The sequence below is a fragment of the Colossoma macropomum genome, unplaced genomic scaffold, assembly GCF_904425465.1.
Source record: "Colossoma macropomum unplaced genomic scaffold, Colossoma_macropomum, whole genome shotgun sequence".
In the NCBI taxonomy this organism is placed as follows: Eukaryota; Metazoa; Chordata; class Actinopteri; order Characiformes; family Serrasalmidae; genus Colossoma; species Colossoma macropomum.
Window position 1 is genome coordinate 35,472,144 of NW_023494802.1, and position 27,349 is coordinate 35,499,492.

Below are 27,349 nucleotides of genomic sequence, written 5' to 3' on the forward strand. Positions count from 1 at the left end.
ATAGAACCCTTTTTGGTTCTGTTTAGAACCATTTTCAACACATTCTCCATCAATCTGATGAACCATTTCACCATGCAAAGAACCCTTTAAGCATGAAATAGGTATCAAATTCGAATAGGTATTGAATTCAAAATAGAATGGGTCTAAATAGATCTCCAAAATTATAACTTCACAGGAGAAGGAAAAAACATACTTTTAATGTAAGTCAATGAAACCAGAGGTTTTTTCCCCCAAGTCATTTTGGGCCCATTATCATAAAGTTTACACAGAATGTAAAGGGGAACAGACACAAACAAGAACCCTTAAAGAACTATGATTTTTGAGTGTACTGTACTTGTACTCATATATGTATATGAACGTTATAAGCAGTTCTGGTTCAGATGGTCTCCCAAAGGAATGTTAAGTATCACATTAAACTGATCGAGATGAAGTGTTTAACTGAGTGTTATACGGAGACAAGGTCAGTGGCTGTACAGGGCTGTTGCTGTCTTGTCAGCTGTTCTGTTAGGCGCATGAACTCTTAAGGGGCAGGTTACGCCCACACGAAGAGAGGTTAATCTGTCGGTCAGTTTGCCACCTGTCATGTCTCAATAGTCCAGACTGTCTGTGTTTGTCTACAAAAGAAACTGTAAAAGAAATAGACCTATCAGAAATGTTTAGGCTGCTTTTAATGTCACAAATAACTCAGCACAGCCCCCCACGGTCTGTCAGCGCAGCTCGAGCTGCTCTCTGTAAGACCACTGGTCAGTACGTGTAAAGGGGCGGGGCTTAGCTCAGTTGGGAGTCCCAGCGCACCTTGTGTGACCGGAGGATTACTAACCAGGGCTGATTCAAAGCCGGGACCAGACCAGACAGCTGTAGAGAAAAATAAGCCGAAACATCAGTTATTTTTAACCCAAAAGTGGCGGATTTCGACAACTATGCAGAGTTTCTTCAGTTGATTAGTTGGGTCTTCGGTTCAGTGGACTTTTTAATGAGTCTTGAGGAACGTTTCAGATTTTCAGGTAAGACTGGACGGCCACAGGATTAAATTTCGCACGGATAAACTAGAATATGTCGCGTTTATTCCCCTTAAACATAATGTTTTAGGGGAATAAACGGTAGCTAACTTCATCTTATAAAGCTGAAGTTGGCTTCTTATTCGAATTTTCAGTTCCACCTTAAATGGTGCAGTTACTCGAGTTGTTTTTATTGTCTTTAAAGCGTGCTCATTAGTAGACATGGAGGTTTATCTCCTTAAAAACCACTATGGGCATATGAAATACAATGGCTAAGGCCAAATTAGAGTAAATGTACTAGCTTAATGTAGAAGGCTCCCCTAGGCTAACTCTATTAATCGATTATTCTGCGATCTTAAAAACCAAGTCAGAGACAGTGTAGCGCTATGTGGACGCAGAGCTAGTCTACTTCGTCAAGTGTGAAGCTAAAACTGTCAACCTGCTTTCAAATAGCCACCAAGCAGCGTGTGCCCATTCGTCTTGAAAACAAAACAAAACAAAAAAAAAACACGTGTGACAGGAGGTAATGTGACATTACTTAAACAGGAAATACACCATTTTTTTTAAAAAAATGTATACATTATTAAATGGTTCAGATGTAAACGAAGTCATTAAGAGTGGTCTGAAAAGCTAGTTCTAGATAAACTTACTAAGTCAGAACTGTTCACAGTGGTGGTGACAGGAACCAGACGTCTGAAGAGTTTAATGACTCTGAAAGGTCCTTCACGGAACAAGTTAGTACACAAAATGGTTATGAATACTCAGCCTGATACCTCAGAGATTGTTTAATGATAGTTTTGTGATAAAGTTTTGATTTAAAAATGTCTCGTTAATCCATTATAATCCATTCATGGCGGAGGGGTACATGCTGGGCACGCAAGGCAATATAGTCCCTACAAAAAACTTATTTTTCAGATTTTCTGCTATTTCTACCATAATAAACGTTGCATATAAAACTTGGAAGACAGTAGTGGTTTTGGATAGTAAATAAAATGGCTATATTTGTGTTGTAGACATTGTAACCCCTGGTTTCTATCAGCTCGACTGTAAAGAAATCTGAGTCAGTTAGTTTCTCTGCAATGAACCATTTCAATCAAACCACTCTGAATGACTGTTTACATAACAGTGGCTAATTTGTGCATAAATTTAGAGAAATTGGTGGAATTCCCCTTAAGTCTTCTGCTACTGAGGGGCCACTTAGGGTCATGAAGGCCCAACATAAGCTTTACCAGTATATAAACATCAGTGTATTGCATTTTAGGAATCTACCTTTTGTTTCGATGACTATTTGAGTAATGTTAAACATGGCTAAACAATAAAAATGGACTTTACTGAACAATTACAAGCAATGCATAGCCCTTTAAAGACTCAAAAAACAATTTGTAGCAAAAAATGGCTTAAAAAGGTAAATTTAAAGTTTATATATAAACAGTGTGTATGACTAGTATTGACTTTACAGTATGGCCACTAGATTACTGTTCTGCCCCCACAGGAGCCTACACTGAGAAAATCAATGACTAATTACATTATGTAATGGATAATGAAACACGTGATAACTCATTCATACATGGCAAGTAGGCTCACAGTCCCGACAGATAACTGTGCAACTACATGTAACCATAAATCTAACAATAACAAAGTCACAGAGCTGATTTTATATCCAAAAAAGAATAGAGTCGCTTAAAACCATGCAATGAAATAAAGACTCAGGTGCAAAAAAAAGTAGCTCACAAAAACAACTTGAGTAGGAGTACCAAAGTATCAGGTTAAAAACTCCTCAAGTACCAAGTTCCCCTGTAGAGCTGAAGTAGAACTTACTAGTTCATCCAGCTTCTTCTAGCTTAAGAGATTGAGATTGTTTGGATCTATTCTTCTCTTTTTGGGATTCTTTTTGTCTAAAATGAAATGCTGAGGCTTGAAAGTGAGAGGTATATGTAACAACTCAGCAGTGAACTTGCTGAACCAACAGAATAGAAAGATAATATCCTCATTCACAAATATACATGAATAGGAGTAAAAGTATCAGTTAGAAATAATTTGATTAGTTCAAATATTGTTGTATGACTTATGCATCCATGTGTGTACGTTTTTATTAGTGCTTAAGTACATGAATGTAATTGTTTTGGTTTTGGTTTCTGGTCTGCTACCCACCTTTGTTGATATCTAATATGATTGTTCTACTACAACTGCATTATTCTGAGCTTGATTTATATAAAGCCTAGTTTGAACTCTATTTCTATAAGAAAGGACACTTGAAGTAAGCTTTTAAAGCATTTAAAAAGCATAAAATATCATAAAAAAGTAAATATGAAAGTCCTTTTGTGATGTTTGAGTGGTTTTGTGTACCAAAACGGTCATAATTCATTTTTTAGATGACCAGTTTCCAACCTCTCTTTGCCCATTAGAATTAAACAGGCAGTTTTTGTTACTTTGCCTTTAAGACTGATATATTTAAGTGAGCTCTGTTCTGATTGGGTGTCCTGTATTGTGCCTCATTCAAAAAGCAGTCTGGGCTAAATCACTCTTTATAACTTCATTGTGAGTGGGCGTAGCTAACCTGCTATAGGCCGAATACGTTGATATATGTAGAAGTGTTGGTTTTTGTGACATCACAAAAACATTGAACTCAAAATAGGCTGTTTTTTTACAGCTTATTTTTCATATATGTTTTGAAACTATTCCAATGTTTTCATACTAACATCAAAAGCAAGGAAAGTTTGGTTGTCCATGATGTGGGCTCTGTAAATGTTCTGCCAATGTTCTATCAATGTTGTTAAGGAATCAAGTGATGTGCAAGTGAAGATTATTTTCTGTTTGGATATAAAATGTGGCCTACTGGGCGTACAAAGCCTTTATTGGATAGGAAAGTTTTCAGCACAGTTATGTCATGTTGTCATCATAACCTTTGTGTTCATAACATGTGTACCTGATAATCCTCGGCAGTGTGTAAAAATAAAGGAAAATTATTATAATGAAAAATATTACCAGAAACTTAAACTTTTCAAAGCAAACTTGAACTTTTGTATTGACTGAGATTTAATAAAGAAGCTCTCTCAATTTATACAGTAGTGTGCAAAAGTCAGAGACCACTTTACTTATTTACTTTCCAGTTTGCTTTTTAGTACCAGATATTCATTTTTCAGGAGATATTTCTAAGGAGATTAGATATATTCACTTGTATAGTGAAGGGGAAAATAAATGAAAAACAGGAGTTTCCAAAACTGTAAGTCAATAGGTCATTTAAAAATATAGATCGAATGAGATGCCTAACACCCATTCAAGACCTTCTATAACACAAAAACTGTCCCAGCTCCACTCTTGCTTCAGATCTGAAGGAATCCACAGCTATTTCTGTCTATCTTTCCACTGTGAGAAGACAGCCCAGCGGTATGGGTCTGAAAGGACGAGCAGCCGTCAAGAAGCCCGTACTGAGAAAAGAAAATAGATTAGAAATTTCAAATCAAACATAGAAGCTGCTGGTGTTCTCAGAACGATGGACTGTCCACCCCAGACTTCAACATCACTGAATGTGTTTGAGATTATTTGGATTGTGAGAAGCAGAAAATGTAACCAACTTCTAAGACTGAACTTTGGAGGAGTGGAAAAATATCCCTGCAGGTTTCTTTGAGAAAGCAAGTCTCCCAGAAAAAAATGAAAGCTGTATTTAATTGTTGAGGCTATATTGTTGAGAATTATTTTCTGTTAAATATATGTTTTCTACTTTTTTATCCTGATGCTGAAACTTGATTTTTGAACATAACTGTATGTTCAGATTTTCTTTAATAAGCTCTGCAGACTGGCCCAAATCTTACCCTTCTGCTCTAATCTTACACACCTGACTCTAGTGTTTAGATGCTTCTTAGCCCTTGATTAGCTGGATCAGGTGTGTTAGATTAAGTCTGAAACTACGCTCTGTAGACTGTTAGATATTCAGGGAAACTGAACCAAGCCAACAAATAACTTTAATAAGTACATTTTAGATGACAAAGAGGGCTTAAAGGGGCCAGAAAGGGATGCACAATGACATCAGGATCATTGCAGCATCAACAGACGTTTGCTTAACAACATTATTTGGCAGATGTTTAAATGAAAAATATCGTAAATCAGTATTGCTGTATCCCGTCATACCAAATGTTGTGCAGCTTGGCTTAAGCTTCCTTTTAGTTTTCAACAAAATAGTTTAACCAAAAAAGTGAAAACTATTGCCTTTGTAAGTGACTAAAAGAGCAGTTTATGGAGCTAACAAACTTCTCAGGTATTGACATCTATCTGCTTTATTCACTTTTATTTCTATTTGCTGTTTCTCAACCTCACTTTCTCTCATGGCAAAATGAGAAAAACAATCCTCTTTATACCAGGAAATCAGGGCAGATTCACTACATCTCTCTCTCTCTCTCTCTCTCTCTCTCTCTCACTGAGAGATCTGCAGATTAGTTCACAGATTGATGGATTTGTTATCTGTCTTCACCCCCCACTCCCACCCCCAGGAGATTAAACAAAAAAAAAAACACTTTTCAGAGCATAGTATAATCTGTCAACATACTATTGTCCCTGAAACAAAGCCATCTATACATATGAAATATATGAATACTCTCATAATAACTTGCTTATAACACAAGCAGCTCGGCAGTCGCTGAAGTCAACTGCTTGTCGGCATCCGTTGTAAGTGTTTTTTACATTAACAAAGAGAAATATGTCAAAATTATTATATGTGTTAGCCGATCATACGCTACAGATGCAGCAGATTGTGATTGGAAATCACTGAAGTATTCTTTTAATTTACAGTTACACTTATTTCAGATCTGCACATCATTCTCATAGAACTACTCCCATTTAAAGGATTTTTCACAACTCATTGAAAAATATGGCATTTCTGTGTTTTTTAATGTGTGTAACTCTCTCTCTTGCTCTTTTTCAGCACTGGACTCCACCTGCAGCCATGGCTTTGTTGAGGTAGGAATTCCGGGGAATGCTGTGGAATGTTGGGAATGTCGGAACCGGAGCCTCCACCCTGTAGGGAAGAGCCTCAGCGTCTGTGGAGGAACAGCCAGGAAGTCAGGCTTAGATCTGAGAAAGGCTTTAGTATAAACAAAAAAGCACAATGTTGGCAAGACACACTTTTAAGGAATACTCTTAAAGGACCTTAAAGGAATACTCCAGCATTTTTCAGTCTAATCTCTATCTGGCATGTCTGTAGCATAAAGTGGATTACCGCAGACAATATCATCCCTTTACTCAAAAAAGAATAGAAAATGGGTTGACTCAAAACACACTTGTAACAGAAGCCGATAGGCAGTTGCTAAACTGAGTGGATTTTAAGACAACTGCTTTTTTGTAAGAAAAGGGAACATGTTCAAATTATTGCCCATGATGATCAACTGTACAATACAGATACAGCAGATAGAGATTAGGTTGAAAAACACTGGAGTAATCCGTTAAACACTAGGCTTAATATGCAGTTATTAAGGCTTATTATCTAGTAACACATGTTAGGTAACTACTATGAAACTAATATATAATGTAGTGTAAGGAGGTTTTTATTGTAGTCATGTTTTGACATTTCTTTCACATTTTTTCCCCTCTGTGATTAGTAACACGTTCCCTCCATATCTGGCCTTGCCGCTGTCATTTGTCCATAACGGAAAAGAGCCAGCCGTCTGCCGGGAGTTTTATTTATAATTATGGTGTAGTTCCACCCACACACCGGCAGGATGATGGCATCTGTGGTCTCCGTTGGCAACAGGGGCCGGACCCTAAACCTTAGGGGTGTGGATCCTGAGACATGCATGATTGTCTTCAAAAACCACTGGGCACAGGTACTCCTTCATTCATTCAATCCATCAGTGCAGATTATCTGTAGCTTTTATATAAAACAGTAATTTTCCAAAATATCTAGCAGCCCAAACATTCGTTTTATCTGGTTCGTTCCACCCAGTATAGTCTATTAAGAATGACCTTTCTTTAGAAGCTGATAAATTTTTTGTCAAATACTATATGTTTTGTAAGAGAATTTAAAAGCTAGACCTGCTTGCTGCTTTTTGACATAACAAATGATATTTAATTACTTAACATGTACGTGTAAAGTACATGTACATTCAGTTTACATTCAGTATTTACCATTCTGAGTGTGTTTCCTTTTTTCCAATAAATGTGATGTTAAAACTGATGAAAATATAAAAAATATCACAGTTTATGTGTGATAGCAACTTTTCATCAACTTCAGATCATAACAAAATACCCTCTTGTCTACTTTAAAAACACTTTAGCCCGTTCAGGTGAATGTCTATGCTTGATTCATTAAGCTCTAGGTAAGAAATAATTTGCTAAAATGTAAAAAGAGGCATTTCTTTGCTTTTACTTTCAGGGCGAAATATCCAAATTCAGTGTGTGTATGATACTGACCAAGTCTTACGACATTTAAGATCATTAAATATCGCATTTCATTACTTATGTAGTCAGTCTTAGAATTTGTGAGCCAAAAAGCATACTTGCTGTGTGATTGGCTGTCTACATTGGCTGTCTACAGTTATGAAGCCGCAGCTTCTTGTTTAGTCTGTAATCCATTAAGAGTCAGTAAATAGCTTCTAGCATCTCACACTCATTTCTGTTTTGAGCCACACCCACTTTAAATTTGTAATTACAAAGAAAAAAGTTTTTAAATTAGTATCAAAATCGAAGGGATCGGAATTTGTATCAATATCAAAATCACTTTAACAATACCCAGAGAGTCAGGCAGGATCAGATTGACCAAACATACTAACCACATGGCAGGCACTGATTAGCATGGTATTGTTTGTATTGTGACAACTGATGGCCGCTCACTTTAATTCATTGTTAGCAACATTCGCTTTTTTACCTTAACTATTACTTAGAATTGTAAGCTTATTATTCAGTTATTAAAGACTTGTGTAAGTTATGATGTAAGTTATGTAGCTATACAAGAGTGAGAAATGTTATGTGAGCATTTTCCTCTCTTTTGAAGGTTTTGCGGATCCTGGAAAAGCATGACCCCACGCGGACCAACGGTGGTGTTGGCCTGCCGGCCTGCCGTCTGGGCCCGATCCCTGGCGACGAGGCGAGCGCTGTGCAGAATTATGTGGAGCACATGCTCTTCCTTCTGATGGAGGAGGAGTGCGGCGTAGGCGGAGCCATGGGCCCCATCCTGGAGTTCGTGGTGGTGGAGAACGTGATGGAGAAGCTATTCCTGTGGAGTCTGAGGCGCGAATTCACTGACGACATGAAGCTGGAGCAGCTGCGCATGTACGAGATGCTGGTGGGCCAAGCGCGGCAGCCTCTATTGCACCACAAGCCCATCCTCAGGCCCCTCATGATGCTGCTGTCTGCTTGCTCCAGTCCCTGTGCTGTGGGGCCCTCCTGCGCTCTGGGGCCCAGCAGAAGCTCTGCGACAGTGCCCACAGGCTCAGCGGTGGAGGCAGAACTGGTACGGCTGCTGCACCAGCTGTGCCTCGTGCTGGCGAGGGATGCCTCTGTTCTGGAGCTTTTCTTCCACAGCAGTCAGGACCAGGGAGCTGCCAACTTCCTGCTCTTCTCACTGCTGGTGCCCTTCGTCCACCGGGATGGGCCAGTGGGTGCGCAGGCCAGGGACGCACTCACACTCATCATGGCCCTGTCGGCGCGCAACGCTGTCGTGGCTGATCACATCGCCCAGAACACCTACTTCTGCCCGGTGAGTGGGAGTTATTGTATTGATGGCTTCAGCTGCAAAATAAAATGTTCTCAATTTTCCCTCTACACCAGGAATGTCCAGTCTTATCCGTAGAGGGCCCGTGTGGCTGCAGGTTTTTACTCTAAAGTGGGAGGTCACCTGATTAAATGTTTGATGACTAAGACAAACTGATTGAACGAGTAGAATCAGGTGTGCTCCAGCTTGTTTGGAGTGAAAACCTGCAGCCACACTGGCCCTTTGCGGTTGGATTGGACACCACTCTTTACACCAAATGTAGTCAAGCCAAGTTTGATGTCAGAAGTTTGCTTTTGTAGGGCATTTTCATACCTGCCTTGTTTGGTGTGAACTTATCAAACTTTTTCTTTGGTTCTGTCTATTTTGTGGTGGTGAACACTTCACCCATACTTGGGTTGCCAATTTTCTAAGTGAAGGTAAGTTAAGGCAACCTCTACACACTTTTGCACATAAAAAAGCACAGTTAAAAGCACAATTACTGTTCATTTACACAATAATCTGAATTTAACATAAAATGTGGCCTGTGCAAAAGTTATGGCACATTTTATACTTTGACTGAAGAGGATGTGTTAACTTACTTTCACTTAGAAAATCATCAGAACATAATTTGATTAGAGGTGTTTATACTTCTGCATATGACTGTAGCTAAAAGTTGTAGTAACAGCCATACTGAAGCCATAATTTATTCTGTTCACTTTTTTCATGTTTCATACAAACAAGTTGATTACTTGATGCTATTTGAGACAAATATGTGATGATTTAGTAGTTTGCTAATTGCAGGAGTGTATTTTTTTATAGCTGCATTAGCCTTGTTGTACCAGATCAAAACTAAAGAAGTAGGCACCAAACATGTCCTGGTTGACTGATGAAATTTGGGACTAAGAAAAAAATTGTGTAGATGTGATTTTATGCTGAACTGTTCTGTTAAGGCCACAATCAGGAATTGCTAGAAGAGACAGCCTGTATTTGCCTTCAAGTTTCTGAGTAGAGAGCAGATATTGCTCATTTTAGTGGTCCTGTCTAGCCCTTGTTGTTGCTGTACTAAAAACTGCCCTGCTGGCTGCAACAGTCCTTGACTGGGGCTTTAGCAACAAGCTTACACGAGCCAGCAAATCTGACTGTGGGGAACTGTTCATGAAGTGGGCCTGCTGATCCAGAATAAGATTGCAGGCTGTTTGCTGTTTCATTAACGAGGCTGACCCATGCACAGCCTTTCGGTTTTAAGATGCTTTGTGAAAACAGCAGGCCTCCATAAAACATCTCAAATGCTTAAAGGACACGTTTAGCTAAGCTAAGGGCTGTTCTTAAGTCTGCTGCATTAAATTCTTAATTTCTGATTTAGTTTAGTTTAGTTATAACATTGTAAAAAAAAAGCGATGAAAAGTAAACATGAGGCCTAAACGTCAATTTGCCTTTAAGATCAGATTTTTAATTTTCTCCTTAAAGTGATTTAATGCAGCTTACTTAAGATAGCAGGACATGCAAGTAAAAACATTGTGTCAAAATTCATTTAAAGTGCCCATAACATGGAAAACTGAATTTTTGTCATTTTTTTTTTTAATTATTGTACTTTGAATTAGCATTGCTAAAGTTTCAAAACATATCATTCACTACCCAGTCTATACTGTCTATATATGCAAACCATGCTGCAAAAATAGCCCATTTTTGAGTTCATTGTTTCTGTGATGTCACAAGCACCAACTCATTTACATATCCACCCACAGCAGTTTAACCCTGCCCACTCACACTGAAGTTCTAAGCAGTGTTTCACCACTGAGTAGTTTTTGACTAAGACAGCTAATCGAAACAGAGCTTGTTTATCTTACATCACTCTTAAAGGCACAGAAACAAAAAAAACGCCTGTTTAATTGTAAAGGATAAAGAGAGCTTGGAAAATGGTTATGTGCATTAAATGCATTTTGACCATACAAATGTTATAAACCTCAAAGGGAAATAATAAAAGTAAAATGTGAATATGGGCCCTTTAAATATATTTTATACAAGCGTCCACTGTTTACTTGTTTATTAAACAGCGCTAATACACATCAATTAGCATGTAAATGTGCCACATTTAGCCACATGTCCATTTATCCTTCATATGTAGATTTGGCAACCTGACTATATTGTCCCATTCTAAGGTAGCCTGAGCTCTTTCATCTCACAGCTGCCTTTTTAAGAGACCTTTTTATCCAACCTTATGTTGAGACACAAGATTCAGTCTCAAAGCTGTTATAGTGGAATGTCTGGTTGCGAGGTTGTTTTTGAGTGTTGCTGAGTCTGGTTTAAATCCTCCTGTGTTAACAGTGATTGCTTGATGAAATGTTTACTGGAGTCCAGGCTGTGTGACTGGTGATGCTGGAAAGCCTGAGCTGATAAGCTCTTATGTAACAGTGTTAATATAATTACACAGGAAAGAGGAAAGGGAGGAGGTGTCCACTGTGACGTCCATTCTCAGAGAGAGAGAGAGAGAGAGAGAGAAAGAGAGCGAGAATAGTGAATGGCTTATATTCTGATTACTTAGACACTGTGTTATGTTGACAATGTTGAGTCAAAGTCGGTGAGCTGGAAAAGCGATGATGTAACTTCCTCTGTTAAGGATGTGGTATTAATAATTCTAAAACCGATCATTCCGGTTCTAAAATCTGATTGGTTGAAACACGTTGAAAGCCGACCTGAAATACACACGCTTAGCCGCACACATCAGTTCAACTCTGTATTAATGCGGCGAGATATTAAAAACCATTCTGCTGCTTGTGGAATAATCTTTGACTGTTTTGTTGCTGGGCAGCCACATTCTGCTGTTAACAAAGTAGTGAAAAAAGTGATTTTAAATGTACTTGATTAAAATGTGTGCATCATTTTTGCATGAATGACCACATAAAAAAGGAAAAAAATATATATATATTACATTAATATCATTAGTGATGATTATTATTACTTATTACACTTAAATATAATATGTTAAAAAAATACTTTCATTATTTATGTCACTAAATAAATAGTTTCAAATGATAACACTTATTAATGCACAAGTAAAAATTATGTAATTATTAGCTATCACTATTATTGTAAACTATTAGCTAATGATTAAAGTGCTGCTTAATAGGGCTTGTTATTATAAAGTGTTACAAAAAATCTTTACAAAAGAGAGAGAGAGAGAGAGAGAGGGAGAGAGAGATGTTGTGGGATTCAATACAATCACTGGCTTGGTGCCTTAAAATTCCAGTGAACTCAGCGCCCACCCAGTTAGGCCTAACAACACACACACACACACACACACAAACATACACGCACACTCAACAGACTGGTGACCTGCAAACAGAGTGATTTCATCACAAAAACAAAACAACATGGCAGCATGGAAGCTTCCTCCCCTCCCCCTCTTAATCTGAGCTGGATTTTAATCCCAGTCACGGGATTTCTGCACTTTAGAAACTGAGTGCTTTTCACTGCGGGATTATTCAGTGCTTTTTTTTTTATCTCAATGCCCCTGACCCAAATAAATCCATGTGCAGACAGGACCATGTGTGAGGGAATGCTGAAACTGTTGCATTTGAATGTTGTGTTGGGATACAATAAAATAATAACAACATTAACAGTAATAACAACAATAATAATAATAATAATAATAATGATAAGAATTTTATTATTCCACAGTTTACATCACAAAAACAGAATGTGACAGAATGGGTTAATGTAAATAAACATCAAATGTCAAACGCTGTAATTTCTAACTGGTGCTAAAACACTAGTGCTGAGTGATGTTTATTTATTACTATAAATATAACTGTAACTGTAGTATATACCTTCATATGTGATGATACAGTGCTACACAATATTTAAATGGCCCACTTTCTTGACATAAGAGTTCAATGTAGTATGTTAACAGTGTCAAAATTTCAAAGCGTACCGTTCACTCAGTGTGCACACACTCCATGTCTGGAAACTTAGCTGCAAAAATAGCCTGTTTTGAATTCATTTTTTCTGTGATGTCACGAAAAACCAACACATTTACAAATATCTGCCTATTCAGTCTATAGCAGTTTAGCCCCTGCTTTTGGTCATTTACATTTACCAATATTAAAGTCACAGTAACAAAAGAAGTAAAACAATTTAAATCAAACAGTGCATGGGATTTATATTAAAATATATATGAAGGAAAAAGTAAAAGGAAAAACATTATATATAAAAATAAGGAGGTAACCATCCAGTAACAGTTGTCAGATACATTTTGTGGAATCAATGAGTGTATTTTTATTTTATTTATTTTGTTTTTCTAATATGTGTGTGTTTGTGCTTGTGTGTGTAGGTGTTGGCTACAGGGCTGAGTGGTCTGTATTCCTGGCTCCCTGCTAAGTTAGAGGTGTACAGTGAAGGATGGCACTGTTTAGAGCAGGCAGACTGGATGCAGGTTCCTGCACTCATCCAGTTCCTCAACTCCCTACACTTCTGCAGCACTGTGTGCAAGGTGAGACACACATACAGGGACAAGGGAAAGTATTTTAAGCTCTGGGTGCTCAGATTGTAAACATGACACATACAGTGATATAATACTACATGCTGTGTCAGTGTTTTTTTTCTTTTAATAGAGTAGTTTGGATAACTTTATGTCTGTGTCTTAAGGAAAGCACTATCATGTCTCAGCTGTTACATTATTGGACAAAAAGGCTTTAGTTTGTTGCTACACTCTCAAAACTTTGTTTTTTCAGTCACAACAGAGTAATGATACTGGCGTTAATGTCAGTACAGATAGCTCCAGTGTTGTTAATTATTAAAAAAAATATTCTATCACTAAATCTGCCCTTGACAAAGTATGCAGAGAAACAAATGAACTACAGTCTGTAAATGTAGAACCACAAAGTGTGCCTATATGGTACGTGGAGCTGATAAAATGGACAAAAAGTATACAAACAAGGAGGTGTACTTAATGTATATAGGTGTATACTATACAATAAGGTTTTATATGTCTGCACTCACTTCCAACAAAAGCAAAATAAACTGTATTTGATATATGTGTGTGTGTGCGTGTGTGTGTGTGTGTGTGTGTGTGTGTGTGTGTAGGTGGCCCACCCCTCTATCAGAGATCAGCTGCTTGGTTACATTTACAACGGTTTCCTTGTGCCAGTCTTGGCTCCTGCGTTACATAAGGTGGGATTTTGTGTTTATTTGTTCTTCGTTTGATGTAACACACGCACACACACACACATTTCAACCATTTGGTATATGTGTGCTGTGCGCTGTGTGCAGCTGACTTTGGAGGAAGTGATGACGACGACTGCGTATCTAGAGCTGTTTTTGCGGAGCATCTCTGACACAGCCCTCCTCCAGACCTTTCTCATCTTCATCCTCAGACATCGCCATGACAGCGTAAACATCCTTGATACACTGGTCAGCAGAATCAACACTCCCTTTCAGGTTTGTGCACGTGTGTGTTTAACTGAGTGATACACCAATATGGGAATAGTGGGTCGATGCCAATATCTGACACTTTTCGTACACCTACAGTGGGGTCCAAAATCTGAGACTTTTCTAAGTTATTGCAAAGTTCACTGCAAATGATTTTATCATTTTAACAACTTGAGGGCAAAGTAGAGTCTTTAGAAATATCATAATAAATTTCAGAATTTCTTAGTCATTGTTAGACCCCCTTTTGCTTTAATGACAATGTGCGCTCAAGCTGGCATGGACTCCTAAAGTTTGTGCAAATGCCTCTGATGAGTAGAGCAATCCACCTGACAGTTGTTTGAACATAAGCTTCAACGTAAGGAATAAAAAAAAGGAATAAAAATTTTCATACAAAGGCCAAAACATGGTCACTGTCACAAAGTTGCTTAAAGTGACATACAAATGCAGAACCTTAAATATTTTGTCTTCATTTTTTTGTTCTTAATTGTATGTGTTTTTTAATTTCTAAAACTTTCTGTTGTTTATTTTTAGCTTTAAATTAAATCATTCCCAGATTTTTATGTGGTCCCAAAATTTTACTGTGTCTGCCAGTGCTGATACATACATTTCTATATATAAATGTAGAAATTGAGACTAATTCCACCTGGATAAGCATTAAGAAGAAATATAGTATATGTTTCCACAGAGTTACAAATGCAGTAAAATGAACAAAATGTAGACATTTTAGCACAATAGCCCAGCTCCACCTAATCATTCTGGTCTTCCAAAGGACAATAAATACATCATCAAATATCAGTTTTAATTTTGAATATATTATGTGCTTCTTTTTCTCTTTCTCTGTGTTCTGTAGTTGGGTACAGTTTCTCTGGCTCTGTTCCGCACTCTGATTAGTCTGTACTGTGAGGACGTTATGCTGCAGCTTATTCTCAGGTAAAAACTTCAAGTTTCCTTTTTCTTCACCTTCTCTTCTGCTTCACAGCCCAGTTAATTTGTTCGTCCACTAATGAGTGCTGTTCTTATTAAGTTGGCTTGAAAGTGCTTCAGCAACCATATGGGATGCCACAGCATCGTCTTAGCAACACTTTATTAACCACAAGGATTAACATAGTAACTACCTTGCAACACCTCAGCAACCACATGGAAGTAGTAACACAGTAGCAACCACCTTGGATACCTTAGCAACTACATAGCAACACTCTAGCAACACCCTAACAATACTATAGCAATGATCTAGCAACTGAATAACAACCACCAAAAAAATACACCCACCTGGAATTACTGTATAAACCCAGTTAAGCTATCAAAAACAATCAACAGCTTTCTACAACTCCTGTATTGTTTCCAGTAGCTTTTTTGGTGACTTTGTCAAGCCAACTTAATGTTTATTCTCGAATTTTCTCTTACTGGTTATTATTATTACTCATTATTCAGAAAAAAAACAACTCTTGTGAACAACATCAACTAAAATTGTGTTAATCCGATCAGATTTAATCCGTCTCTTCCTTGTTCTCCTCTTGTTTTTTCTTTATACTGTGTTTCTTCCTTCTTCCTTCTCTTCTTGCAGATATCTGATTCCATGCACTCACCTGGTGTGTAGTGAGCGGCACAGACTGAGAGAGAGAGACTGCTACTCCTCCAGCGCTGCTGCATTCCTCTCTCTTACTCCCTCCTTCTTCGTCCCCAAACCCTGCTCCTCACCAACGCAGCCCCCTAAACCAGACTACATCCTCTGGTCCAAGGTCACTGAGGGTCTGCTGAAGGGGAACATGGGTAATGATTTTTTAAGATGGCATTTATTGTAAAAACCTTTTTCCTAGCTCATCAAACTTGCCATTTTTCTTCAAGCATGAATATCAATACTAATGACCGACCTGTTAACCCTAAGAAGTCTGGCGTCTAGAGTAAATATTGTCATTTTTGCTATACAGCAATTTACATTTCATAATTATTTAAATGTATTTATGTAGTTACAGTACTGTGCAAAAGTTTGAGACTACCCTTTCATTTATTTTATTTACAGTCAAAATGTCTGTGAAGTAAAATTTAAAGTTTGCTTTTATTACATTTATTAAATACATATTATTTCTATTCTTTTCAGTAGAATTATTTTCAGTTTTTCAAAGAAATCTGCAGGTACATATCAGTTCAGTCTTAGAAGCTGATTGCACTTTCTGTTTTTCATAATCCAAGTCATCCCAAATACATTCAGCAGTCTTGAGGTCTGGGCTAACAACTTTCTTTGATATTTATGTCTTGATCTTCTCAACAGTGAACTTGGGGTGGTTATCTCTGGCCTCTGACTTTTTCACTGTATTATGTTTACATAATTTCATAGGTACTTACATGATAAATTTAAATTTGATGTAGTGTTGCACCGATACAGGTACTGTATTGGTATTGGTGCCAATGCTGGCACTTAAACGCAGTATCTGTATCGTCTATGACTGGTACCTCGAAGCAATTTCTGTTGCGCACATGCGCTGATGTGTGCATGTGCATCAGTAGACAGAGCTTAATAGTCTAAGTTAACGTTAGTCTGGTTTGTTGTTGATGGAGTGAACATTAGAGACAGTACGGAATGAACCCCTGGGCTTTTAGCTTTCATTTAGCCTTTAGCGTCCATTAGCCCCACTTCCGGTGCGCCTCCGCTGGTCAGCTGTATCACGCAGCAGTGGGGTCTTACAGCCTGTTGCCTCAACTAAGTCAGAAAAACCACTGAAAATCACCACTACTGACCAAGTGAACAATGTTGATATTTATTGAACTCCAGCAGAGTCTGGAGATGTGAGCATGAATGACCAAGATGCACAAAGACACACAAAAGCTAAAGAAACTGCTGGGTGCTTACAATAAAAATATTTTATATGACTTCAGTTGTTAAATATGAATCTTTTTACTGATTATATAATAGTAAATATTAATTATATATAGTGAATAAACACAAAGAGGTTTTTTTAAGCATCCAATATAGATGATCCAACATGCAAAAAAGAACATAGATTTTACCAAAATAAAATATTTAGAAAATGTAATTTTATGACTATCAGGGGCTTTAATTAGGTTAGATATAGTTAGTATCTGTATCAGTACTCGCTATCGGCCGATACTTCGAGTATCAGTATCGAAGGGAATAAGTAGTGTCAGTGCATCCCTAGTTTGCTTTACATACAAAAATGGAAAGTGCCAAAACAAATAGCAAAATGGAAGGACTGTATGCACAACCATAACTTTCCATCAAAGTCGAACGATAATAAAACCTCCACCTCTGCTTACTTATTAAAAATGATGATACACTTTTGATATATCTTGCAACTGCAAATTAATAGTTATATAATATAATTGTGTTAATATTGTTTTGTTTTTGGGTTAACATTCATTGGATAACTGTGAATTATAAGAGTAACTGACTGCAATTTAGAGTGTTCAGTATTTCTAATATAAATTGAACTATAATTCTGGCTTTCCTTCCAGGACTTGAAGACCTTTTCTCAGGTGGGGACGGCGGGGGACATTCGCGTTTGATGAGCTCAGAGCCCTTGATGGACAAGAACTACCTCCAGTACCTGAATGATGCACGCAGCAACATCAACGCCAGTGTCCAGGCATGTCAGGCATGGTCTGCACCTTATGATGGACTTAACCCCACACCTGAAGAGTACTGGGGGGAGGAGGAGTTGGGCGAGCGAGGGGAGGAGAGAGGAAAAGACGAAGAGCGAGATCCACCTCTCACCACTCCTCCACCCCAGCCTCCTACCCCACAACCTCCCTCTGATACCAGTTCGACCTGCGAGCGAGAGCGGGGTGGGACTCTGCTGGAGCTGGAATGGGATGATAGTTACGATGCTGCTCCAGACGGAGAGGGCAACCAGCAGATCTCTGAAAATTCCCATATTCCAGAGCGCCTGATCCCGGACGAGCCCCCAAAACACATTCAGGAGATGCGGAAAAGTGCCATCATGCTAATCCGGGGGTCCTACATTGAGGAGTCAGATTTCCAAGATGACGTCTTGGTTTATAATCTCATTGCGCAGAAAGATACGAAAGATGAGCGCAGGACATGCTTGAAAAATGTACAACGGAGTCCAAATCACATTCATTCACGCAGCCACACACAAAACGAAACGAACAATAAAATTCAGATTAACACATATAGTAGCACACAGAATCACATACACAGTAATATACAAAAGCAAATGCACAATAACATAATGAACCACACACGTAATATCCTAAACAATCCAAAACCAGGCCTTGAGAGGTCTTTGGTGTCTAGCAATAATAGAAAGAATCAGGAACCAGAGGAATCTTTAAAGATATTAAATGGCCATATTGCCGAGAAGGAGATTGAGTGTTGGAATGATAAACTTGCTTTGCAAGAGCAGGATCCACCCAAGACCCAAGAGCAGGACTTCATTTCCCAGTGTCTCCAGCTCATCCACACTTTGGGAGGCGATGAAGAGAGCATAGTAGAAGACGAAGATCACTTTCACCGGCTAACTGGACTCCTGCATGACGAAGAAGAGGAAGTGGACTTCAGTTCATTTTGTAATGATGATTATGAAGATAATGAAGAGAGGAGCGAAGGATTGGAGCAGAAGGACAGTGATGGGAGGAAACATGGCATCCCATTTACAGGTGAGTTAGCCTTCAGACAAATGCTATGAAAGAAGTACACATAGTGTGAGCTGGTTGGATTGAGCTGGTTGAGGTTAAGCTGGATCCAAAATGGTAACTTAAAGGAAAAAATGTTCTTAACTTGCATTGGAAGTTAATGCAAAAGTTGGAAGTTGTTTTTTTTTGGGTGGTGGATCATTCTCAGCACTGCAGTAACACTGACGTGGTGGTGGCATGTTGGTGTGTGTTGTGCTGGTACGAGTGGATCCGACACAGCAGTGCTGCTGGAGTTTTTAAAAACTGTGTCCACTCACTGTCCACTCTATTAGACACTCCTTCCTTGTCAGTCCACCTTCTAGATGTAAAGTCATAGACGAAAGCTCATCTGCTGCTGCACAGTTTGTGTTGGTCATCCTCTAGTCCTTCATCAGTGGTCACAGGATGCTGCCCACAGGACGCTGTTGGCTGGATATTTTTGGTTGGTGTTCTATTCTCAGTCCAGCAGTGACACTGAGGTGTTTAAAAACTCCAGCAGCACTGCTTTGTCTGATCCACTCAGACCAGCGCAACACACGCTAACACCTTCATGTCCATGGGGGTCCTGACCACTGAAGAACAGAGTAAAAGGGGGCTAACAAAGTATGCAGAGAAACAGATGGACTACAGTCTGTAATTGTAGAACTACAAAGTGCACCTATATAGTAAGTGGAGCTGATAAACAATGAGTGTAGAAACAAGGAGGTGGTCATAATGTGCCTGATCGGTGTATATTGGTCCTTTCATCAGGAAATTTTGACACAAGACAGTGTGTTACTGAACTTTTTAATATATGCAGAAAAATGAAATATGTTAAAAATAGAAGTTTTTGCGTGACAGTGGCGATGTTGTAATGTAATTTATCATGATGACAATAAATATCGTCATATTGTCTAGCCCTAAAAATATTGTACTTAAATAATGCTGAAAGACCTCCTACACTGAAAATATATCAACATATAAGGTAGACTTTAAGTCACTTCTGGCCGAGTCGAGGCACACCATCTCGCATCTAGTCGAATTGTGAGTTTTGTGAATCATTACACCACTAGTGTCCAAACCATCTCTCTGTCCTGTGCACAGTGGTAATTGTGACTTTCATTTGCTTACAGTCTCTTGTGTGGCACATCTGGATGCACAAAACATGAATAAAATAAAGACAAATTAAGAGAGATGTGGTTTATGACTTCCACAAACTGACCAATAAACATTAAGATCCCTTCGAATTTGGGTATGATTTAGAAGACTTTATGTCATTTAAATTTTTTCTCAATGTTCTGAAACATGTACAGGGAGATTCACTCGAACGAGGCCCCAAAAATTCTGTTGTAACTCCCATTAGGATGAAGCAATCTGACCCAAAAAATACGCTACATACCTTGATGTATGTGTCATCGATTGCAAACGGAGGTTGCAACTTCATTGTAACCTCCTACCTCATCGTTCTGACGAAGGGCATCCTGGCTTGTTCGAAGCTCCATATACTGAGGAGCACATTGCACGTTGTTTCGTTCAGATTGCTTTGTCCTAGTGAGAGTTATTACAGACTATTCAGGGCCTCTTTCGAGTGAATCTCCCTGTAGATGCCTGGTCAGAACTTCCTCTGGGTGGTAAGCAGGGGACTCACTTTGTTCACTCCATTCATAAGGTCCCTTCATCAGTGTGCTGCTGTCCCGTCTGGAGAACATGCTGGAGAACTCTGTGGAGGTGAACCTGCTGGTGACGGGGATTCTGGCACAGATGGCGTCATATCCACAGCCCTTGCTGCGCTGCTTCCTCCTCAGCACACGGCCTGTGTTCCAGCCTAGCATCCGCTGCCTATACCAGGTACCCCACACTATGGCACAGAGGCCTCTTACTGACCCTGCTGTATCTCACTGGGTACTCACTGATATTTTCTGTGACACACCAAATCTGAACTATTTTTTCATTTAGTGGATGTTAAAATGTGGTTTGGTGTGCAAGGGTGTGTCATCCAAGAAAAAACACTAATTTTTCAGGAAATTTATAGTGACAATAGTTCCATCGTTTTCCAAGGCAGGGGGAGAGAAAAAGTCATTTTTGGACCCACTTTCTTTAAAAAGTCTTAATGTCCTAAATTTTATAAATGTTAAGCCTTAAAGGTAATTAAGTAATGTATATTTGAATTGATTAATTACAATATAAACTACACTATAAACATTAATTTCAATATATTTAATTAATTTCAGAAATATTTCAATAAAATATTCAATATAAATATTAATTAAACAAACAATTTCGTTCATTCATCCATATTTTCTTTTTCTTCTTTTTCCCAATATAAGACATTTTGCCGCATTAGAGTCAACATTTCTGATATAAAACAAAACCTCATACTGCCTTTATAATAACCTGCTTTACTTACTCGCTGGGACAGTTTAGACAGTCTACATTAGCTGTTTCTGTGTAACCTAAAAGAAACTAATGGTTCCTACATAAACGAGAAATAAATGTGATAAAAAATGAATAATAACAGTAAATGCCATAAAAATGTCATAGAATGCACTAAATGTAACTTTCTGAGACATGTAGACGCTCTGCTACAACACTTATGTTTTAAAACAAATTATGAGTAAACTGTTTGTGTTTCTTGAAAATCATCGCTTCTTTTCATGTTTTGCCAGATAGAAGCTTATAATTCCAAGCAGAAAGTGAGTTCTTAGGATTAGATGGTTCTATCTGCTTTTGGCATGTTCCAAAAACTCATTCAAAGTGGCAGGTTGTTCAGCTCTCCCCTGTTAATGTCCCTCTCATAATTCACCATATGTACAGTTATTTTAGACAAATACCGTGAACACCATGAGCTGTCAGCAGCCATTTTTATTTCAAGAACATGTTAGTATGATTTTAATATGGTTGAATATGGTTGAATATGTTTTAAAATATTAATAATTGTTAAAATCATACAGTAGTCAGTTGCAGAATGGCATTTGTAAATTAGGTATGCAAAAAAATTTACCTGTAAAACATATTTCATTAATTAATTACTATTCATTAAAAACAGGCTGTGTGCAAAGGCCTTAAACCTTTGGGTCTCCCTTTCCCTCTCTCACCCTCTTCTTTCCTTAGCTGATTACCAGTGTCATTCCTTGGTAGTGCTACCTTAGTCTAGTGGTGAACCATAACTATGAGACCTAAGTTTTCTGTTCATGTCATAACTGTCAAAACTCAGTAATGCCAATTTCTGCTGGCGCCTCTGTGGAATTTCTAAAGGGATGTTGCCCTGAGCCACATGGTCCACATGAACAGTTTTTGACCGTTCTTGATTAGACATTTGTATGTAAAAAAATCCAAATCATTTGAAGCTATAACACATCCTGCAGTTTTGCAGTGACTCTCAGTATAGCATTGAGCTACCACTGCTGTTTTCCATTTCTAACAACTAATGCTGGTTAGAGTATTGCTTATGTTCATGCTCAGTGAAGTATCTAGGCCTTCCAGAAGGTCTTGAGTGATGTTTTTCTCGCAAAATTGTTTCCCCCCATACTAATCAAAATGTGACTGGCTGATTCCACTGTCATTTCCTAATTATGCTGGTAGTTAATGTAAAGTGTTGAGCCTTTGGTTCATCTCCTTAAGGCCTACCCAACAGAGTTGCTAGTTTCTTGGCTGTATCTGCCTATATACAATAAACATACTTAGACTGGACAATTTTCTGTTGGGGATTTCAAGACTTTAACAAAAAGTTTACATAAAATAAAAATGACAAAACATATTTTTTACTGAAGGCCTAAAAAGTTCTAAGAGTTCTGCACTGCCTTAGTTACTGTAGGCAGCTTCCAGATGTCTCACAGTACACATGTGTGTTCATATTTTAGGTGCTGGTGTCTGTAGGTTGCCAGATTGAGCAGTATGTAGCCTCTAGGCCTGAGTTTGCTCAGATGGTGAGAGAGGCTGCTCAGTACCTGCTACTCAAAGACCAAGCCCTGAAAGACAGAGGTAAATATTATTTTAAACATTAAAAAGCGTGCATTTCTGTGTGTTCATGTGTGTTATTTTCTCTGACCGCCTGTGCAGTCATTTATCTGTCTTCCTTCTGTGTATGGGGAGGGATGAGGCTTTAGAGTTGAAATCATTGAGGTGATTAGTGGAGAAGAGATTGCACTAATCTGAGAATCATTAAGTCGGCAGCTGCTAGTCAACACACTCTGTCCTGGCTAACTCACGTGTCGAAACACACTACCTACCACGCACCACACTTTGAACATTCTACTGATAACACACTGTCACTTTCCAACTGTCCTACTGCCATTTAGCAATAGTAGGAGATCCTGTAATTCAGATGGAGCCAGACAGAGAAAAGAATGGTTGAATTAGTGGTAGCACAACATAAAGCCGGCTATAAACTTTCATGCAACAAGATGCATGTTATGAGTTGCATGCAACATAATTTCCATGCAACTTGACAGTTAAACAAAGCAAGTCAGAAACAATGTTTTTGCTCTGTAATGTCATCTGCAAGGTGTTATTTACTTGCAGTTTTTAAAATCATTTTTTATCACTTTTTTGGCTGACATTGCTGTTCTATTTATATATCTATACTTCTGCTCTCTCTCTCTCTCTCTCTGGCAGCCATTCTGTCCTAAAAGTATTGTAAGTTGATGGAGGATCACTTCTCAGAGTCCTTTTCTATAATAATTTGAATTCTTTGGATCCCCAAAGGAGTCTCTGCTCTTTATAAATTAGAAGAGAAAAATTAATCTAGCTTCATAGATCAGAGTTTCAAATGACTTGCAGGAAGCTTTGCGTTATTAACTCAAGCTTATTTTAGTTTCATGTGGTTTTATGCAACTAAAGTGTCAAGCCAGATTTAGTTGCAGAAACTAACTAACTCAAATAACCCAAACTGACATGAAACGCAATGTGACAACATGCTGTGAGCACAGCGCAAGTGACTTTTTTCATGTCGACTCATAACATAACTGCGTCAGGTGGACATATCAACACTTTGTTTCTCGTTTTATACAGTTTTAACAGCAGATTTAAATTGTGACAGTTTAAACAGGTGTAAATATCTGTTTATTGCATTGAGATCTTAATCACAAGTTTTTACCAATATGTGAAACAGTGCTGGCACTGCCCTGCAGTCACTAGGCCATAAGCGATCATAGCACTTTAGCAAACTTTGTTTTTAAATGTAGTTTACAACGCCATAGAAAGTGGGAGTGGGTGATTTGCATTATTCTTTATGGAATTTATGCTCGGCATGTTAAAATGTGACAGGGCTAATGTTTTGTCCTACATATAAAGTGCATTTTCTTTCAGTTACTGAAGACTAACCAACGTTTAAAATGGAAACGTATCTGTTTTTTATCAGCTGGACAACTGAAAAATGCTTCAGACTTTCGTATGAACTGGCCTTATGTCATTATTGAATGTGTGTGTAATTGATTTGTATGTAACCTACATACAAATCTACAGTCCTGTCTAAACTCAGTAAAGAGCACTGAGATACTCTGTGTTTCCAGTTATCATAGATTATTGAAGGTTTTGATCCAACAACAGCGATATATAAACTACACAAGGTTGAGTTACCTGTTTAAACTGCTGCACCATTAAGCTGGACTGTGCTGATGTTGGTAACCAAAACTGGCTGGTTGAAAACAACGGCAATGAATATACAACCATACTTAATAACATGACAACAAAAAAAAAGCCAAGAGCAATTCAGTTTCTCATTAGACTGAATGATTTTTGTCATTGTTCTGTATAGCTTGACCACCTCCATAACAGTTTCTATTAAAGAAAGTGCTGATAGGTTAACTGTAAATAGACATTTAACAGTTTTACAATTTTTTGTTTACTTCTTCCCCAAACTACCAGAGCGGGATATCCTGCAGGAGAATGGGGTTGGCTGGTTTTTGAATGGACACGTCCCAGGACGGCTGCTGAAATCTCTCCCGCCCTGTCCCAAGATTCCACCTCAGTCCAAGAATAGAGTGTTTGCCATGTTCCTCTATGCAGAGTTCCTCAAAGAGCTGGCAGCCATTGCACAAGAACACTCAATACTCCCTGACCTACCCACAGAGGAGTAGAACCTCCAGTAAACATATCTACAGATGCACTTTCCATATATCAGTATGTCAACAGCAAATGCACAGCCTCAGTACAATCTACATTGAAGTATGACCTTTTAGCAACATTCAAATGCAAGTGTGTGTATCATTCAATGCGTATTTCTTAAATTTTCCTCACGCCAGCCAATAAAAGTCATCCAGTTGGTTGGGGTGAATTTTTTTTGTTGTATTTCTTTGTAGATATTGTTAACTGCACTTTTTCTGGTCATTATAATCCTTTTGTTTTTTTCTGAATTATGGGTATTTTTTACATTATACGCAAAATGTAGCACCAGGAGCATCTTTGCCCACAGTGACTCAGTTAAAGCTGCAGATTAAGGGCCTTATTTACTAAAGCTGCTTGCATGCACAGACTGGTTTGTTCCTAAAATGTGATTAAATAATGTTTAATAATTGTTCCTGAGGGCACCTGGTTGGTTCATTCTAGTGAAATATTAAGTAATTGATCACAAGCACTAAAGCACTAAAGTCCTTAATAAATATGGCCCTAAGAACCTAAAAGAACTCAACTGGAATTTGTTTTGCTGATGTTTGTTCAAGAGGGGTTCATCTAGGTGGGTGGGGGCTGAGAACGAATGACAAATCGTGACCTGCAATGCATCTGGCTGTTCTCTACACTGAAGCAATATGAGATTAGATATACCTCATCTCTAATTGGTTGCTTTGATTTTTTCATGATCGTTTTTTCCATGTGTATTTGTAAATGCATTTGAAAGTTGATGTATATGCACGTTTGTTTTCTTTTTTGATAAGTTTTCTGATGTTCTTTATATTTTGGATAGTACACTAGACTAAATGAACCTGATGCTGCAATTTGTACAGCTCTGTGTTAAATATGTGTGACCGTTCATTAAACTCTTTACATTCTGAAAGTCTTGACCAGTCAAACTGCCAAATCAACTGTTATGATTCCTCAGCTTTTGGGAAAAAGATTGAGGGTAATTGCTTTCCATAAAGTAAAATAATGTGCATTAGGTGATCAAAGGATAAACCAATATGCCAACGTTTTGTTACTGTCCAAAAAAAACAAGTATCTCTAGAATAACTGCTTACTTACTTTCAATGTAATTTAATGTAGAGAGATTTCATTTCAAGGAATTTTGGAGTGTTTCTGTTGGTCCATTCATCATGACATTTCATAGAATATTAAAGGGCAGCTGAAATGAAAATGGAGATATTTGTCTATTTTGAACAGCAACAACTTAAAGGTCAATTTGGCTGAACACTCCTAATCGTGAAAATGTTTTGAGCTGCTGACTAGATGCCAGTGGCACATCATAAATCTAAATCAGTTAAGTAAAACATCGCAGTCATGTGTGATTATATTCTTGAACTATTTTTCAGGAAACATTTTTGATGCAAACTGTTTTAAGGCCTTGTTTTTGGTAAATATTTGCACAGCTAGTCTTAAAATTAAAGAAACTTTTTTTAATGAAACTGGTCAGGAGTTTACATCATGGCTGCTCTTGGCATTGTTAGTATGTTGGTATTGGTAGTGTTTTTAATCTCATATGATTATACTGCCCCCTTGTTCTGATGAATAAAACAACAGTGTTTAACTAATGTGTATTTTATTTTAGTGTCAAGTGTTAAGACCTTGTTCTTGTTTGCACAGCCTGCAATAAAATCATGCAAAACAATCAGTTTTTGAAATGAGATTGACCTGGAATGACAGCAATGCTATAAATAATATCAATAGTGCATTGTTATGTGTAGTATTTTAAATCTGAGTGGACTGATATGGTCATGCTGCCCCCTACTGTTGATTATTAAAACAACAGAATATATTTTATTTTACATCAATCCTTGTACAGAGTAGAATAACATAATATTGGGTTATTATATAATGCTATATAATAGCTCCTGAACAGAGTCCCTCTTGAGCCACAGACGGTCCAACTCTATTATTACAACTTGGGAGGTCAGTTTATTGTTTTAAGAACACCAAAAGCTTCTTTGTCGATCTGGAAACTGGGGAATGTTCTCCTTTGGTGTCTATTTTCTTTTCTCAGTGCAGGCCTCCTGATGGCTACACATCCTTTCAGACTCATAGTGCTGAGTTGTCTTCTCACAGTGGATGAATAGTCAGAAACACTTGAGGATGTTTTCAGATCTTATTTTCCTTTTACTTTTGCTTATGTGTGTGAAAATTACAGTGTTAAAAAGCAAAACACAATTAGTTTGCATCTGTTCTTTAAGAAAACAGTTCCTTTCATCATTTACACAAGACTGACTCAAGTTTGTTGTTTTGACTTTTATTCTATATTTATACAAATAAAGAAAGTACAATGTTGTCCTCGTATCGTTGATTAGGGGGGTCCGTCATAGCATTCACACTACAAATGTTACTCGATCATATGCATTCCTGACCACCTCCAAAGGTGGTTTGAGTGATCTGATCTCAATGCATCTCTGAGATGCATCGGACTCTGTTCACACCTTACTAAGCACTGTCCACTTATGATCGGACTTTCCAGCTGTGAACAGGGCCAGAG

General features: G+C 38.0%; 1 protein-coding gene across 1 annotated transcript; it reads left to right on the forward strand.

Moving 5' to 3' along the window:
* Positions 1-812: 812 nt before the first annotated feature.
* Positions 813-26,250, forward strand: LOC118822656 (protein FAM160A1). Its single transcript, XM_036591849.1, has 13 exons — positions 813-1,004; positions 5,917-5,951; positions 6,590-6,814; positions 7,981-8,685; positions 13,010-13,168; positions 13,762-13,848; positions 13,948-14,115; positions 14,957-15,036; positions 15,671-15,876; positions 17,578-18,741; positions 20,405-20,583; positions 22,596-22,716; positions 24,601-26,250. The coding sequence occupies exons 3-13, from the start codon at positions 6,710-6,712 to the stop codon at positions 24,810-24,812; spliced, it is 3,186 nt and encodes a 1,061-aa protein (XP_036447742.1). The 5' UTR covers positions 813-1,004; positions 5,917-5,951; positions 6,590-6,709; the 3' UTR covers positions 24,813-26,250.
* The last annotated feature ends 1,099 nt before the right edge of the window (positions 26,251-27,349 follow it).

Bases quoted from the DNA above. Each gene is read 5' to 3' on its own strand.
- LOC118822656 (XM_036591849.1), top strand. From the start codon at position 6,710: ATGATGGCATCTGTGGTCTCCGTTGGCAACAGGGGCCGGACCCTAAAC. The intron at 15,877-17,577 runs GTAATGATTTTT...CTTTCCTTCCAG, and splicing joins TCTGCTGAAGGGGAACATGG to GACTTGAAGACCTTTTCTCA. The intron at 18,742-20,404 runs GTGAGTTAGCCT...TCCATTCATAAG, and splicing joins ACATGGCATCCCATTTACAG to GTCCCTTCATCAGTGTGCTG.